The sequence below is a fragment of the Lontra canadensis genome, unplaced genomic scaffold, assembly GCF_010015895.1.
Source record: "Lontra canadensis isolate GAN:19392208 unplaced genomic scaffold, GSC_riverotter_1.0 scaffold30, whole genome shotgun sequence".
Taxonomy (NCBI): domain Eukaryota; kingdom Metazoa; phylum Chordata; class Mammalia; order Carnivora; family Mustelidae; genus Lontra; species Lontra canadensis.
In genome coordinates, this window is record NW_022631024.1 from 864,231 (window position 1) to 882,034 (window position 17,804).

The window sequence follows — 17,804 nt, forward strand, 5'->3', positions numbered from 1 at the left end:
AGGAGGTGAATTGCCACCCCCAAGAGCTCCCGTAACGCCTTGACTAGCTCCACTCTAACAAATAAATATGAGAATTCAGCTCAGCCAAAGGCCTGGAAAGGAAGCACAAACGCGGGAAAAATACAGTTCTCCCAAAGGGCACCAGGGTGAAGGTGTGAGTTTGAATCATACATCATGTGTAGCGCTCCCTGTCTTTTCTGAGGCTCACTGAGGTTAGCCTCACACACAGCGGGCTCCACTGCAAAAGCAAGATGGCCTGGGAATCTCGGCGCGCCTGGGAAGAAACCTCCCACTGCCTCCTTGAATTCCCTTCTAGGTTCCCCACCCCATGTCCTCCAGCTCCTCTGCGCCCCAGAGCCTTTTATGCCATTCTTATAATACGCGGCGTAATTCCTTCCATTCTGGGTTATCTTCGAGGCCAGAAGATCCCGACCCACGTGCGGACCCCAAAGCCCCCAGCCCCGCGCGTGGCGGCCGCGGACGCCTCGGTAAACGCAGGTGGAATGGAACAGGATGCTCCAACGTCTTTTCCCACCGCTGATTTCCGTTAAACATTTGTCTGGGGACGACGCGCCGCGCCCCCCAGGGCGGCCTCTCGCAGGCAAGGCCGGCCACGCGGAGGACAGCGGCCGAGGGCTCCGCGCGCACTTCCTGCGGGGCGGCGGGCGGCGGGCGGGGGCGGGGCTTCAGGCGCGCCTCTCCGTCCTCCTCCCCTCCCGCCTCCTCCCGCCTCGGGGGCGGGCCGAGGCGCCGCGGGGGCGGGGCCGCCAACGGGCTGGGCGGCGTGGCGGAGCGGGCCGGGCGCCCCCGGCCGAGGTGCGAGCGAACCGCGGCGGGCTCGGGCGCGGAGAAGGGGGTACGCGGTGCGGAGCAGCCCAGCCCCGCCCAGCCCCGCGCAGCCCAGCGCAGCCCGGCACAGCCCAGCGCAGCCCGGCCCGGCCCGGCCGCGCGCGGGCAGAGACAAGCCGGCGGGTGGTGGCAGCGGCGGCGGCTCCCCGCCCGGCCGGTGCAGGGCCTCCGATCGACCGCGGCCGAGCGGGGCCTGGGCGCGGGCGCTGGGGGAGCCCGCCGCAGCGGGCACTGGAGGAAGCGGCGGCGGCGCGTCCCGAGCCGTGCGCGCCATGTCGGGCGGGCCCCCCAAGGGCCTGCCGTCCACCGGGCCCCACTCGCTGCTCGACATGCCGCACCCGCTGGCCGGCTCCAGCAGCGAGGAGGCCGTGGGCGGCGACAGCACGCCCAGCCCGGACCTGCTGATGGCCCGCAGCTTCGGCGACAAGGTGGGCGCACGGGGCTGGGGACCGGGAGGCACATTTCGTTCTCGCGGGGGATGGTGGACCCGCAGCTCCCTCTGGGCTCCCGGCCGCGCCCACCCTGGCGCCCCTGCCCGGGGGCGGGCATGCCCTGGGCCCCAGAGCCTTTGGAAAAAGCGTCCCTCCCTGCCGCCCCCGCGGGGTCGTAGCGGCGCGGAGAGCTGCCGAAGGGGGCGGGCATGCCGGGCTGTGACGGGGCGCGGGCGCCAGTGACAGCTGGTGGGGAGGGGTCCTGCCCGCGTGTTGGGGCCGCTGGCGGGTGTGCGGTGCCCGGCGCCTGTGTCCTGGGATGCGGGGGGTGGTCCCAGGTTCCTCCAGGAGCATCCCCGAAGGCTGAGCTGCTGGGTAACTTGTCGCTCCCCACTTTCCTGGGACTGCAAAGGAGCAAGAGTTAATGGTTTTCCGTGGTAGGACTGGCAGCCTTGGTGTTACTGCCAGAGTCATTTTCCCCACGCTCTGTCATGTGGGGAGTGATCTTTGTTTAGGTTTGCTGTGTGCCCTGCGGAGTCACCTGACTCAGACCCCCAGCCGGCGAGGGGAGAGTCTCGCTGTGGTTTTCCGTCTGGGGCTCGGTTCACCTCTGACGGCCCTCCACACTGGTTAGCTTTGGCAGAGGCCCGTTTTGTGGTTGATGGGAAGAAAGCTCGCCCTTTGACCTTCTTTGTGCCGGAGGAGGCTCCTCATTTTCTTAGAGCAGCATAATTCTGGTGTTGCTTTGAGAGACCGCAGAGTCCCCCGAAGGGTTAAGGGGCGGCATCCACCCCCCCCACCACCCATTTCAGCTGTGACCAGAGCTTGAGCTGTGATTCTGTCAGCCCTGCTGCGGCCACCTACTCACTAATTGCAGAAATTAGAATTGGTTTTAATTTGTGATCAGGATTCCCTCTTCCTGGTAAAATACTAAATGAATTCCTCCTAATCCCAATGTTAAATGGGATCAGACGACCTAATTCTTTACCCCATAGATTGGAGGGCATGTGGTACAGTAAAAATGAGTGTATTAGTGCACGGAGGACTCAAGATAGATATGAAGGGGAACTTGGTGTACCTTAAAGAGTTTATGAAAGCCAGGAGTGGAGAGTAGAGGGTTAGGAGCAAAAGGACTTAAAAAGCGAATGAAACCAATGGATTGAGCAGTTTGAGGTCAGTGTGTTGGCGTTTGTGATTATTTCTCTTTATTTTACAGATGATACACTATATGAAGGGTTGTGTTGCTTGGAAATACCTTGTGTGTATTTGGCATTCAATAAGCAATTGTTGAGTGACTGGATAAATAATTTGTTGCTTTCTCCTAGACGGAGAAATTGTTCCTACAGGCATGTAGGACAGGGACCGAAGTTGAACCTTCTGATTTCCTTCTCAGGATAGTGAATTTATTATCTATGGCTGTGTAACAAATTACTCCAAAATTTAGTACTGAAAATAGTGTGTGGGGGCCAGTAGTGTCATCTAGGAGCAGCTAGGCTGGGTGGTTCTGTCCTCAGGTCTCTACTGAGGTGGCAGTCAAGGTGTTGACCAGAGCTTGGGTCATCTGAAGGCTGGGTTTGGGGAGGATTTGCTTCCAAGCTCACTTACTCGGCTGTTGGCAGGCTTTAGCTCCTCTTTATTGGGCTGCTTGACATGGCAGCTAGCTTTCCCCCAGAACAAGTGGTCCAAGAGAGCAAGAGATCCCAGAACTCAAGCTATACTCTTGTATAAGCTAATTTTGGAAGCGACATAATTCTGCCATATTCTGTTTGTCACACAGACCAATGCTAGTACAAAGTGGGAAGAGGGTATGAATACCAGGTAGTATAAATATGGGAGCCATCTTGAATGCTGGTTGCCGCTGATGGCTATTTTATTTATTTTTTAAAAATTTGTATTTACTATTAATATTATTATTGCTACTGTTACCCTTATTTTTAGTAATTGCTATACCCAGTGTGGGGCTCAAGTCATGATGCTGAGTTTAGGAGTTATATGCTCTTCTGACTGAGCCAGCCAGGTGTCCCCAATGATTTAAACATTGGCTTAATGATCCACTCTTGGCAGATACCTGTCTCAGAAATATGGGCATTTTCCTAATAAATACTGGCAGGACAAATGCCTTGTACCACTAAGAGCTTGTTGGTGGGCGGGAAGTCAGGCCCAGGTCTAATTACTGCTGGCTTTCTTTACAGGGACAGTTCTGTGAGAAATACCATCTTGAAGCTGTTATTATTAATTATTGAATATTTATTAAGTCTCTTTGCAGCTGTAAGAAGCATCAAAATGACATCACTCCCAAGGGCCTGATTTATAGTAAGCCACTTTTCCTTAGAGGTTAAGTAATGTAATTTCTTTCCCTGACTGGAAGTAACATTTTCTTTGAATCTTGGCATGCACGTGTGTTCTAGTGACTGTGGGGAAATTTCTGTAGAGAGAAGCTAGCATTCAACTGAGGTGAGTCAGGATCAGTAGAAGGAAGCCTTCACTTTGGCCTCTTTCTCTTGCCCCAGCAGCATGGGGGTCATTGGAGGACAGGGAGGAAAGCTGAGTGCTGTGATCTGTCTTTGAAAAGAAACCTGTTTTCTCATCTTTTTGGACAATGGAGTTGTGACCCTGGATGCCTGGTTCAGAGTCTGTTCTGGGCTTGGAGAATGAGGGTTCGACAGGCTGCTCATGGCACAGGGTTGTTGTATTATACGGAGGGGAATTGCTTTCTCTGGACCCAGGATGTTGCCAAGAATGGAAGCCTCGTGGTTTGGCCCCGCAGACACTTCTGGGTGGTGTCTGTGATGCTTGCGGGAGATGGAAACAACCAAATATGATGGCTTTTCATCCACTAACTTCTAAAATCATTCAAACCTTGGAGTCATGGCAGAATCCTTCCTATCTTCCAAGGGTTGCTAGGACGAATTCTTTCCATGCCTCACCAGGCCTTCTATCACTACATCCTTCATCTCCACCTAAAATGTAAATAAACCACTTGGCCTGACTCTTGTCTGTCTTTCATCTGCAAACCACTCTGGGCTACTTCTCCCCTGGCTCAGCCTCCAAGCTTCTGTGTCTCTCGCAACACTCATATACTGAGCCCAGTCTAGGCCCAGCTGTGGTTAACACCCCTTCCCACATCCTCAACCTCTCCACTCAACTCTTCCGCCTACTTTCTGCCCTTTTCAGTGATGGCTTCTCCCAAAGTCTTCAGAGCGGAGGTGTCTTTCCGTCCCCTACTCCGCTTATATCAGGATCAGGAGATGGGGGTCGGTGTCCCCTTCTCCCCACTGCCCTTTGCAAACCAAGCTCTTCTCCCTGGAGGCCCATGTCATTTTATTGGTCAGTCACTTATTTGAGGGCCTACCAGGAGACAGGCACTGTTCCGGGAACTTGAGTGGAGTCAGCCAGTTGAAGACCCCTGCCCTCAGTGGGTACTTCTCAGTGAGTATGTCCTATGTTATGTAATACATGCTATGGGAGGGAGAAGAAGTAGGTTGGGGAGGGGGTTCATGATCACTGGCTGTGGGAGGAAGATTTGGATAGGCCTTCCTGAGAACTGGAGATTTTAGAGATGTGGAGGAGGTGAGGGAGGGAGTTAGCAAGTGGATGTCTGGAGGAGTGTCCAGCTGGAGGCTCACAGGCATCTGCCTGGTGTGTTGTGGAAGAGCCCAGAGGCCACCGTGGCTGGGGCAGAATGGACAATGGAGAGTTGTTGACGTACAGCAGAGAGGGGAGGGTCAGACCATGGAGGGTCTCATAGGCCACCCTGAGAATGTTGGCCTTTGCTTTGAGGCCACATTCAGGGTCTTGAGTGGAAGGAGGACTTGATCTGACTTACGTATTGAAGAAGGTCACGCAGGCTGTTGAATTGAGAGCTCTTTATTTGGCTATTGCACTGAAATTCATTTCCTTTTAGTTAAAAGGCCATAAACCAAATGCAGACTGGCAAAGGAAAAAAAAAAATCTTTGAAAAGCCCCAGATAGTTTGGCTTCAGGAGTGGCTGGAGCTAGGTATTCAAATGATATAGGAAATCTGTCACTCTCCGTCTCTTGGCTCTGCTTTCTTCTGTGTTAGTTTTATTCTCAGGCTAGCAAAGGGATATGTTCTACAAATAAGCCTCCCAATTTCAGCAGAAATTCCTGATAGCCCCAGCCAAAGCCCTGGGCTGGTGTCTCGGGAGCCTCAATTGGGTCAGGCACTGGAACCAAGCTTTGTTAACTGATTGCCCAGACCTGACGCAGATTCTTATCTTTGGAGCACAGAGAAAGGAAGTGTTTTGTAGGTCTGTGCATTTGAATGGTGAAATGTACATACAAAGTACATAAAATGTTTAAAGGATAAAATGTATCTATGCAGTTTAAAGAACAAAAAATACTCCTGTTCCTCCTATCCCCCAGCTTAAGAGAATATCGTTAGTATCTTAGGAGCCCTGTGTGAGCTGGGGGAGGATGGAGGTGGTTTCCAAAGCAGAATCAGGACGCTGCTAATAGAAGGAGGAATGAACGAATGGGGGACAAGCAGAAACAAATGTCCATTTTACAGGACTTCCATGACTTTTTCATTACCTGTTGTTTCTAACTCATTAAAATCTCTAGACCTTGGGGAGCCTGGGTGGCTCAGACGGTTAAGCCTCTGCCTTCGGCTCAGGTCCTGAGCCCAGGGTCCTGGGATTGAGCCCCGCGTCAGGCTCCCTGCTCCATGGGGAGGCTGCTTCTCCTCCACCTCTCTTTCAAATAAATAAAAATTAAAAAAAAAAAAAAATCCCTAGACCTCAACTCACTGTCTTCTCAAATCATACCCTCCCCTCAAGAGACCCTGTTCAGGGAGCCTGCTTCCCCTCCTCTCTCTCTACCAGCCTCTCTGCCTACTTGTGGTCTCTGCCTGTCAAATAAATAAAATCTTAAAAAAAAAAAAAAAAGACCCTCTTCAAACCTTCAAAACTATTGGTTTCTTGACTTTATTTCCACACACCTTGACCTCTTTTTCAGTTCAGCTGCCCTCTCCTGGCCACACCCTTGCCTTCGAATACCCGGAATGGTTTGGGCTTTGAGTCAGTGCCATGAGATGCCATCTTCTCTTGCCTTCCCCGCTCACAGTCAGCAAGGACCGACTGCACCTGTTCGCTGACTGCCTCTGCTCGCCTCCCTCCTTCACCATGCTCCGCTCCTCCACCTCCTGCCAGGTCCCGGCCTCCATTCCCTTGCTCTCCTTCCTTTACACCCAGCCTGGATCATTCCGCGGGTTCAGGTCTTTTGCCTACACCTGGGGTGCGAACACAGCCTGCGAATCACTGCCGGGGTCCGTTCACGGGAACCAACCCCAGCTGGGGCCTCAGTGGTGCTGGGTGCTCCGTCCTTTACACAGAGGCTCTGGCGCTCACACCTTCCGCCCCTCTCCTCCGCCCTCCCGTTCTGCTGATGAGAAGACAGACGGGATTCTAGGCCTCTCTGCGACCGCGTGGCCCGCCCTGTCTGGCCTGTGAGACCTTTGCTCTGTTCGTCACCCTCATTTGTTCCTGTGTCCTCACGCTCCCTCTCTCCTGGCTCATTCCATCAGTACTTAAACATGCTCAGGTCGCCCCTCACTTGTAAAACAAACGAGGAGTGAAGAAAACTCTGCTGTGAGGCTTTCTTCTTCCCCGTCTCAGGATCTCTTTTGTGACTCCTCCTCACAGTGGAACTTTTTGAAGGCACGGTCTGCCCTTCTTGTCTTCCTCGCTCACGCCTCAGCCCACTGCTGTCTGGTTTCTGACTTTACTCGTGACTTCCTTCTTGCAAATCCAGTAGCCGCTTCACCGTCCTCGGCTATCCTGACCTCCTCTTCCTCCAGCCCTTGGTGCTGTCGAGTACCCTCCTTCTGGAAGCACTTTCTGCTTCCAGGCACGCCGGAGCCTGGCTGGCTGTGTTTGAATCCCAGCGCTGCCTACCTACAGGCTTTGCAACAGCAAATTATTTAACCTCTCTGAGCCTCAGTTTCCTCATCTGTAAAGAGGGGACAACAGAAGCAGCTCTGGCACGGGGTCAACTTGAGGCTCTGGGGAGTCTGCACTTAGAGTAGTGCCTGATACGTGGGGAGCCTTTAATAAATGGGAGGTGGTGACGGCGGTTACTCCTGGGGGCTGTACTCTCCGTATCTCCTTTCGCATTTCTGCCTGTTCTTTGTCTGCGTCGGTATCAGCCGTGGGCCCGTCAGGGTGAAAAACCTCTGTAGGTATCTCAGACCAAAAGGCTGTAATACAGGGAGTTAGTTACATAGGCCGTGGAAGGCACGAGCAGTCAAGCAGAAGATGGTGAGATTAACAGAGCAGCAACAGCAGGAAACTGCTGTCACCCTCAGGGCCGGAGGGTCAGCGAGAGGAGGTGATGTTACAACCCTTCTGAGCTTCTGTGGAACTAGAAGCGTGGCAGGGCGGCTCCACAAGGGTGGGGTCCCCTGAGGAGGGGAGGCCCGGAGAGGAAGCAGCTGCTGCTGGGGATGCTCTTTGAACCAGAGCAGAAGACTCTGGGCAGAGGCAGAAGCTCCCCGGCTTCTCTTCTCATCCTGTCTTCTGGTCTTTCATCAGCATCTTCCGTTGACCAAAATAGCTCCCTTGGTGGACGTGTGCCTTGAGGAGAGCCTAACAGTCTTCGTTAGATTTGCTCGGATGGCCGCTGGGGGAAGGGTGTCTCTTCCTGTAAGATTGGGCACCTGTGTTTGCTGCGATGTGGAGAGGGGCTCACGAAGAGGCTGGAGAGGAGAGGAGAGCTGGGAGAGAAAGGGGGGGCAGGCCCCATGGCTCCCTCAAATCCTGGACCCGCCTGTGCCGGTGATGCCCGAAGCCAGCGCTGCTGCTTGGTTCCAGGAGGTTGTGAATTCCCTTTTACTGACGCCCTTTTCAGTTGGGTTTTGTCACTTGACACTTAAAAAATATATATGTATATTGACTGACAGATACGTTGACCTTAAAATGTGAAGTGAGAGTTGAGTTTTACTCTGGGACTGTTGAAGAGGAGGGCTTCATTCCTGTCGGTCAGCCCCACTGTCGGGGCGCACGTCTGCAGCCAGCTGAGGCGGCGGAGGGGGTGTTTTCACCGGGTCCTGGAAGTCTGAGGGGCCTTTCAGGTGCGAGGCGGGGAAAGCACCACGGGCTGAGGGAGAAGCCCGAGCACAGCTCCGGAGATGGGAAAGGCCTGTGCCCGCTGGAATGGGATCGAGTGGAGTCGTGTGTTGGGATGGGTTTTGAGGGGCTGGAGGTGGGGATTAGTGAGGAGCGGGCAGCCCCCCAGACTGCTCTGAGCGCGCTGACGTGGAGGTCAGCTCTTGTTCTTCAGGCAGGAGTCGGCCCTCGAGGGGTTTTGAGTGGCGGACGGCACGGTCTGCGCTGGGGACGTCGGGGGCTGGCAGTGACGAGCCCGTAGGCAGGTGTTGGCCTGGCTTCGGCCGGAGCGGGGGCCTGCAGGACGGAAGATGAGAAAATGTCAAGATGCCTCGTTTTGGTAGAGCGGGGACACCTGGCCGCCCTCACGGAGCGCGCGCGAGCACGAAGACCATTAGGGTGCAGTTTGAGGACAGGAGTCAGGGCGGAGGGGTCTGAACCCCACCTTCGGAAGCCTCCTCAGAGTTCAAGGCTTAGCCCAGAGGCCGCTCCCAGGAAGCTCTTCCTCAGCATACGGTCGCCTAGCCCCGGAGCTCCAGCCCGAGGGGGCGGCCGGAGTGGCGGTCGCTGAGGTGCGGTCCCTGAGGTGCGAGCTGACGAGCGTGTGGGAAGCAGGGGTGTGGCACTGATCATGGGAAGGGTGGTGGCCGGAGGGAAGAACGGGGTTGAGGGAAGACATTTAGCGTCGGGTTTTAGTGGAGGTTACACGGAAGCGGACAGATGTTTTGTGTGAAACGCAAGACAGCTCGGCAGAGGCGCACCGGCTCGTGTGTGAGGGACTCGGTTTGTTTATGAGGCATGGGGGGTTCCACGTGGTCTCGCGGCGCTCACCCCACAGAATTCCTCCCTTTGGCCGCCACAGCAGCAGTTGGGCGGCTGTTGTGTGTGTGTGTGGCTGGCAGGAGGGTGTGCGGGCCAGGGCCGGAGGGCTGTGAGGAGCAGCGTTGTCTCAGGACTCCTGCTGGAGCGAAGGCCCCGAGGCAAGAAAAACACACCTCGTGTCTGGGGAGCAGAGAGCAGGCACCTTGAAAACCTTTCTGTCCCGAGCAAGCACTCGTAGGCCTGGCTCTGCTGGATGCTGAGGGCACTGAGGAAGATTGAAATAAAAAGGAACCCCTCAGGCGGTCCTTGGTCTCGTGGAGACGTGGCAAAAGGATGGTTCCAGTGGAATGTGAAAAATGTGAACCGTATTTACTAGCTCTGGGGCCTTGGGAGGTTTCCTAACCTCAGTGTCCCCCACGTAAATTCTGGGTTACCTTTACGGGGCTGTTCGGAAGATGGAATGCACGCTTGCAGTGACAGTGTCTGGCAGACGGTGAATGCTGTGCAAATGCTGGTGTTTGTATGGCCTGGGAAGCCGACCCTGAGAGAGAGTTTAACCACTAGGAGTTTACTGGAGGGATGAAGGGAAGGGAGGCAGGCAAGGGAAGGCACCCGAAAAAGAGGAGTCACTGAACCAGTTTCCACCCGTCTGAGCCTGTGCAGAACACACACCTGAGTTGTCCACACCCGGGGTGAGGCAGGGGGTCTTCGAGGCAGCCTTTATCGGCCACTGGTTGCGCACTCCATGGATGGTGTGTTGGGCATTGAATCCGCAAGCATTTTCCGGTCTGCCCCGTGGGTGGGCACCGCGGGGGAAGCAGTCAGGCCAAGAAGTGCGGGCGCTGGCAGCTGGAAGTCAGGCCAGCGGGCCCTGAGGTGGTCAGGGCGAGGGGACACGGGCGGGCGCCGGCTGTCTCCACCACAGTTACTATGAGAGTGAGGTACAGGGATAGAAGTAGGGAGTGACCCTGCTTAGGAGAAGGGTTGCTTTTCCCAAGGAAATGATGTTTGAGGTGGAGAATGGAGAAGTAGACGTTTTACAAACGGACGGAGCAAAGAAAAGTAACGGGAGCAGAAAAACCAGCACATGCTGAAGCTGGGCGGTATCTGGTCGCAGGAATGGCCCAGGGAGGGCGTCTGAGTCGCGCAGCTGGAGAGGGAGGTAGTGGGCAGGTGGAGGTCTGGATTGGCGGACGGCGAGGGCTTTGTCCCACACGACTGGGAGGCCAGTTGGATTTTAAGCAGGGAAGGTGCAGGGCCGTAACTTGTTAGGTCACCGAGACTGAGCCCCTAGCTGGGATAAGGTGGGTGGAATCAGGAGGTGGGGAGTCCAGGCAGAAGACGGTTGGAGCAGAAGGTTGCAGCTTTAGTGGAGTTTTGACTCCCTGACTTCAGGGAGTGTATTGCTCTGGAGTTCTGTTTGCAAACGATAGAAATCAGGCTCTCACTAACTTAAGCAAAAAAAGGGCGAACCCATCAACAGTCTCACTTGAACCACGGGAGTGAGCTGGAAGCGGGGGTCTGAATGTTCCTGTGGTTCAGCTTCATGCTCCAGAGCAGTTTTATCCGTGAGGGAGGGAGTGGGCAGCTGGCAGGTCCCAGCCCTCCCATTTTACAGCCGTGCCTCTGGAGAGGGAGTAAATCTCATCCACAGGGAGGAATCTCGGGGAGCCGTGGCTCGGGTCCTGTACCCTGCCTGAGACCCATCAACTGGACCCAGAGGTTCAACCATGGCTTGGGGGGGTGGCTGGGGAGGGAGTCTGAAAGAGTAGGTCAGCCCTCTTTCCAGCTTCAGGGTTCTGGAGCAGCTCTGAGTGGTGTGTGTTAGGCAAACAGTAAGAGATTACTTACAAGAGAGACTCTTGGGTCACGGGTTTTAGTGACTGGCCGAAACATCATGGCAAGAATAAAACAAATTTTGGGAGAAATAGGTCAAAAATTAAACTATAGATTTTTTAAGACTTTTAATTTTTTATTTTATTTTTATTATTTTTTAAAATTATTTATTTATTTTAGAAAGAGAACACGCAGTTGGAGGGAGGGGCAGAAGGAGAGAGAGAATCTCAAACAGACTCCCTCCCCACTGAGTACAGAGCTGACTTGGGGCTTGATCTCACGACCCTGAGATCACAACCTGGGCCAAAACCAAGAGTCCGATGCTTAGCCGACTGTGCCACCCAGGTGCCTCAGGCGTAGTTGCCTTTTAAAAGAAAAATTGAGATATAAATCAAATACCATCAAATCCACTATTTTTTAATTTTAAAGATTTTATTTATTTATTTACACAGAGAGAGAGAGATCACAACCAGGTAGAACAGCAGGCAGAGAAAGAGGGGGAAGCAGGCTCCCTGCTGAGCAGAGAGCCCAACGCGGGGCTCAATCCCGGGACCCTGAGATCATGACCTGAGCTGAAGGCAGAGGCCTAACCCACTGAGCCACCCAGGCGCCCCTCAAATCCACTTTTTAAAAGCATGTAGTGTGTATGGTTTTAATTTATTCACAAGGTTGTGCAACTGTCACCAGTTTCCAGTTCTAGAATGTTCATCACCCCAAAGATAACTCATCCTACACATTAGCAGACACTCCCTCCCCCCCCCAACACCTGGTAACCACCATTCTATTTTCTGTCTTTATAAATATGATACCTCTCCTTTAGATGCCTTATGGAAATAGAATCATATAGTATTTGTCTCTGTAACGATCTTATTTCCTTAGAATAATGATCTCAGGGCTCATCCATATTGCAGTATGTGAGAGGATTTTCTTCTTTTTAAAGACTGAATAAGGGGCTCCTGGGTGGCTCAGTGGGTTAAAGCCTCTGCCTTCGGCTCAGGTCATGATCCCAGGGTCCTGGGATCGAGCCTTGCATCAGGCTCTCTGGTCAGCAGGGATCCTGCTTCCTCCTCTCTCTCTGCCTGCCTCTCTGCCTACTTGCGATCTCTGTCAAATAAATAAGTAAAATCTTTTAAAAAAAATAAAGACTGAATAATATTCCATTGTATGGATAGATCATATTTTCTTTATCCATTCATCTTCTGGTGGACATTCAGTTTGCTTCTACCTTTTAGTTATTGTATATAGTGTTTCAGTGGACATGGATGTACAGATACCTCTTTGTGATCCTGTTTTCATTTTTTTTGTTGTTTTTATTTTGAAATATAAACCCAGAAGTGGGATTGCTGGATCATATGGTAATTCTGTTTTTAATTTTTGAGGTACTTTCATCCTGTTTTCTGTAGTGGATGTACCATTTTATAATCCCACTAAAAGTACACAAGGGTTCTAATTTCTCCACATTCTTACCAACACTCTTTTTTTAAAAGCTTTAAATTTTTTAATTTTAATTTTATTTTAATTTAATCTTTTTTAGAGAGGGAGAGTAAGGATGTGTGGGGAGGCAGAAGGAGAGAGAGAATCTTAAGCAGGCTCCATGCCCAGCGTGGAACCCAAGGTGGGGCTCGATCTCACAACCCTGAGATCACGACCAGAGCTGAAATCAAGAGTCAGACACTTAACCAACTGGGCCACCCAGGTGCCAGCTATTTTCTGTTCTTTTGACAAAAGTGGCCATCCTAATGGATACAACATTTGGTTTATATTTCTTTGATGACTGGTACTGTTGAGTGTCTTTTTCTACACTTTCTGGCCATTTATATATATTTTTTGGAGAGATGTCTATTCGAGTCCTTTGCTAATTTTTTATCAGATTATTTGATTTTTTGTTGCTCAGTTGTAGGAGTTAATTTTTATATTCTGGATATTAACCCTGATCAGATACACAATTTGTAGGTATTGTCTCCCATTCCATAGGTTGCCTTTGTGTCTTTTGCACAATTTTTTAAAGTTTGCAGTAGTCCCATTTATCTATTTTTGCTTTTGTTGGCAGTGTTTTTAGTGTCATATCCGAGAAGTCATTGCTAAGTCAATGGCATGAAAATGTTCTTGTATGTTTCTTCTAGGAGTTTTATAGTTTGGGGTCTTAGGTTTGGGTCTTTAATCCACTTTGAGTTAACTTTTTAAAAAAAGATTTTATTTATTTATTTGTCAGAGAGAGAGGGGGGAGAGGGGGAGGGTGAGCACCAGCAGGGGTGTGGCAGGCAGAGGGAGAATGCGGAACTCAGTCCCAGGACCCTGGGATCACGACCTGAGCTGAAGGCAGACACTTAACCAACTGAGCCATCCAGGTGTCCTGTGAGTTAACTTTTGTATATGGTGTAAGATGAGACTTCCACTTCATTCTTCTGCATGTGGATTTCTAGTTTTCCCAGCACACCATTTGTTGAAAAGACTGTCCTTTCCCTGTTGAGGATGTATATACTTTTAAAGCTAATTTCTTACTAAAATCAATAAATCATATTAATAGTTGAAGTGCTATAGATGAATTTATCCTGCAGATGTTTGAGTGACTTCTCTGTTCTATGTGCTAGGTAAGGCCTGTCCTTGGGAATCAAGATATCTAAATTCTGGAAATGACATTAGCCTGGGATGGGTCTGTAATTAGAATAGACATGCTTGTAGAATAGCTGTTTTACTGCAAAAATGGAAGACAGACTTTCTTCAGGGCTATTTAGTGAGGGCAGAGATGTGTTCTAAGGAACTGAGCTTGTTGTCATCCTGCTGGCATCAGCATTTATGCTGCAAAAAATGCAATATAGCAGCCTTTCTCTGTGCTGTCCAGTCAAGCAAATCTTGTTTATTTTATGACTTGCATCAGCAGTTTGAAGGCACATGGACTTTTTGTTCATTTTTCTCAAAGATTTATACGGGCCTATTGTGTGCCATACCTTGAGGATACATAGATGGACAAGATGACCTTACCTTTAGGCAGTCAAGGCCCAGGAGAGGAGACAGAGGAGGTGCAGTGAAGGATTGCAGTAGGGGTTGCACAGAATGCCGTGAGGGTAGTTAGAGTGATTTCTTTTGAATTAAAGAAATTCTAGAGTAAAGCATATTTCAAGGAGGCATTGAGTTACCTCTTACAGGTTTTGTCCTTGATATTAATGGTCAGCGTTAGGATTTCAGTGAGAATTTGATAATTGTTTTCTGGTCTGATAATAATAGGGAACTCTTTTTACTGTCTTTCAGCCTGTAGATTTTATTATGCCCGTGTTAATCCAGTGTATCCAAGATTGACTGTAATATGTGGGACCCAGTGCAAAATTGAAATGCTCGTCCCCTTGTTAAGATTTTATTAAGAATTCCAAGATGGTGACAGCAGAGCATTCAGCCCAGTGTGGAAACCTTCTGAGCACAGGATCCTGTGTGAGCGCAGATCACAGACCCACGGAGCTGGCCCTGAGTATACCCTTTAGAGGTACTGGTGGCCAGGTCCTGTTAAAATCACCTCTTGTCCTTCTTGGTGTTCTAGGTGAGGAATGCTGGATCCTTGGGTGTGCTTGTGATGAGTCCGGCTTCCTGGGGCTGGCTTCTCGGTCTGGGTTGACCGTGGTCCTTGCGACTCCATCGCCTGTCAACATTCTAACATTTCCTGTTTCTAGAAGAACTTAACATAAACTCCCCTCCTGCCCAGCTTTTTATGGTTAATGTGTGCTTCGGACTGCTTTTCATTTCCCCAACCGTTGCTTCTACTTTCCCCTTTTGTTCGGGTCTCTGCCCCGCAGAGGGTGCCCAGCCTCTGTGCTCCCCCAGTTATCCTTGCCTTCGCCCAGAGATAAAGGCGGGGGTGGGCACGATCGCTGCTGACATCTGCAGAGTGCCAGCTTTTTGGAGCTGTTTGGGAGCCTTGCTGGATCTTCTCCATGCACTCCCCTATGGTGTAGTTCCTGTCTTGTTCCCCTTTGACGGCTGGGGAAACGTAGGCTCTGAGAGCAGTAACTTGGTTCAAGTTGCCGAGCTAGAGGAGAGTGGGGCAGGGATTTGAACTTGGGTCTGTCTGACTTGAGAGCCTGCTCTTCCTTGCAGCCACCACTGCTCGAGACCTGGCTTTCTTCCCTAAGCCTCCCCGATCTCTGAGCACTTGCGCACCTTAGTCACTGAACCTCAGGTTTCCACTACAAGGTGCATCTGCATGCAGAGGGGGAATGAAGCCGATCTCTCCTGTGTCTTAGCTCAGGTCTCTTTTCTCCGTCCACTTTCTTGATTTTTGCAGCCTTTGTCCTCACCACACCAGTCTCCCTTGTCAGGAAGTTTCCCAAGGCTTGCTGGCTCCTGCCGGCTCACTATCCCCAGCCCCGCCAGGCTCCTCGGAGGAGCAGTCTTTGTGTGAGGCCTCCATCTGCCTCGCCATCTGCCTGCTCTCGCCTGGGCATCAGGGTCCATGGTCCAGCTCTGCCCCTACCCCTCACCACCACAGAGACCTGCAACCGCTCTTTTCGCACTGTGGAGCTCAGGCCTTTAGAGCTGCAGAGACCTGGGAGGGCATCCACCCTAAGACCCTCTTGTTTTCACTTGCATCTGGGGCCCTGTGAGAGAAGCAATTTGTCAGACCCAGGTCACCCAGCTAGCTCCTGGTGGAGCTGAGCCTAGGACCCAAGTTTCCAGACTGCTTGGTCTGGTGCTCATTTTCTGTGACTCGTGACACTAACCAGCCTCCCCTTGATTTTCTTCACTCTCTTTTCTTTTTATTCTCAGGGTCTCCTACCGTTCATTGCTGTATTTCCCTAGCCCAGTGCCTGGCATGAAGTAGAGGCTTAATCAATACCTACCGAATGAATGGATTCTGTGCTCTCTGCGTCCTCCCCTGGTCTCTGCACCCTGCCTCTCTGGACCCGCCTCTTTTCCCTTCCAGCTCTAACTGTGGGCCCACCAGCCAGGGTCCTCACCCTTTGCTAGTTCCTGACACACCATCCCCGGATGGACTCACACCTGCCCCAAGGTGTAGGATTCCCATACCTTCAGGGTCTGGCTTCAAATGTACCTTCCCAAGTGTTTCTCTGATACTTGATTTTAGCACCCTTAAGATCACTCTATGGGGAGAGTATTTAAAATCATAGCTTTCTTGGCCTCTCCTTCTCCTATCTCATTCCTGCAGGCAACATCACTGTTTCCCCTCTTTTCATTTCCATTGTCCATGTCTTCACCCTAATGAAGGTGTCTGATGATCTGTCTTGTTTCCCAGCTTTTACTCAGTCTGCTCTTTTCTGACCACTGTAGCCAGAGTTCCCGTTCCTGAAAACACACCCCTGTATGTGTCTGTGTGTCATTCCCATCTCCAGAGGCCTGCAGTGACCTCCCAGTGCTTATGCAGTGATGGTGCAGGCCCATGCCTTCTGTATTCATCTACCTATTTGCCTCTCTGGTCCTCTCCTAGGGAGTTAGTTCTACCCTGCCCAAATGATTTTACCCATAAGGTACCTGGCAGACTGTGTGAGTTTTTGCTTGCCCACCTTTTATGTGTTTGTGTTACCGTAGTGTCTTCCACTATGGCTGTGGAACCTTGTTACTCAGAGTGTGTTCTGTGGAACAGTGGCATTGACATTGCCTGGGAGCTCTTTGGGAAGGTGGAGTCTCAGGCTGAATTCCAGACCTACTGACTCAGAATCTGCATTTTGACATTATCCCTAACTCATTTGCATGCATATTAAAAATTGAGAAGCACTGTCTTCAAACAAGATTATCAGGCTTGACTAAGCATTCACATCATTGGAGGACTTCCTAGATGATACCGATGCTGGGGCCCCACCTCAAGAAGTTCGATCCTAGATCAAATGAATCTAGGATGGCCCTGAGACTAGTGTTTTTAAAAAAGGTTTTTGTAGATAGTTCTGATGTACAGCCAAGGTTGAGATCAATTGCCTTAGAAGAATTCTCAGATTCACCTGGTGGGAGTTTGCCTTCACACACGTATGTCTCTTACACTGCGCTGTAGTGTAGAGCAGGGACTCAGTCTGCTTTGCTTATTGCTGTAATTTCAGGCATGAACAAAGCCTCGGATGGGTTAGGTACTCAGATATTTGTTGACTCAATAAATGGACATGGGCTAAATGATGTATATATAAGAGTATTTGTTGCGATATTATTTCTAATAGCAATAGATAAGAAAGAGTCCAAATATTCATCAGTAGGGAGCTCGTTGTAAACTGTGGTCATTTACAAAGTGCAGTATTAAAGGGAATAGGCAGCCTTATACACAGTGATATGCAACAATGGCTGGATATTTTAGGTAAAAAGAAAAAAGGTACATACAAACTGTGTGCAGTCTATCATTTTTGTGTTTTCAAGAGCGTAGGTGGAAATGTGTACGCTAGCCTTGGAAGGATCCAACTTTACCTCTCCGAAGGGTCATTTCCTGACCCTTTGAGAGTGCAGTCTTCTGCCCCTGGAGGTTATTTGACCAAATGCGAAAGCACTCTCCTACTCTCTTCCCAGTTTGGTTAAGAATAGTTGATACTGATTAAAAAGGAAAAATCTGACTAACCAGCCCCTGACTGACCCTGATCGGATTTCAAACAAACAAAAAAAGAGGCTCTCCCTCATAGTTCTGTTGAGTAGACGTGCATGTCGTCCCTGCTTGAAAACTGAATCATAACTGCTCGAAACCTGAAAGGGAGAAGGCTAAGCTGTTAACTGAGGGGATAAAAGAGATATCTGGTAGTTTTTAAGCTGTTCTGATCAAATA

General features: G+C 50.9%; 1 protein-coding gene across 1 annotated transcript in view; it reads left to right on the forward strand.

Annotated features, from left to right (window-relative positions):
- Positions 1-991: 991 nt before the first annotated feature.
- SNX30 (sorting nexin family member 30) overlaps positions 992-17,804 on the forward strand; it is a 104,609-nt gene continuing 87,796 nt past the window's right edge. The window contains exon 1 of the mRNA XM_032865622.1: positions 992-1,277. Coding sequence (XP_032721513.1) covers positions 1,122-1,277 — 156 coding nt within the window. The 5' untranslated portion in view covers positions 992-1,121. The remainder of the gene's footprint in view (positions 1,278-17,804) is intronic.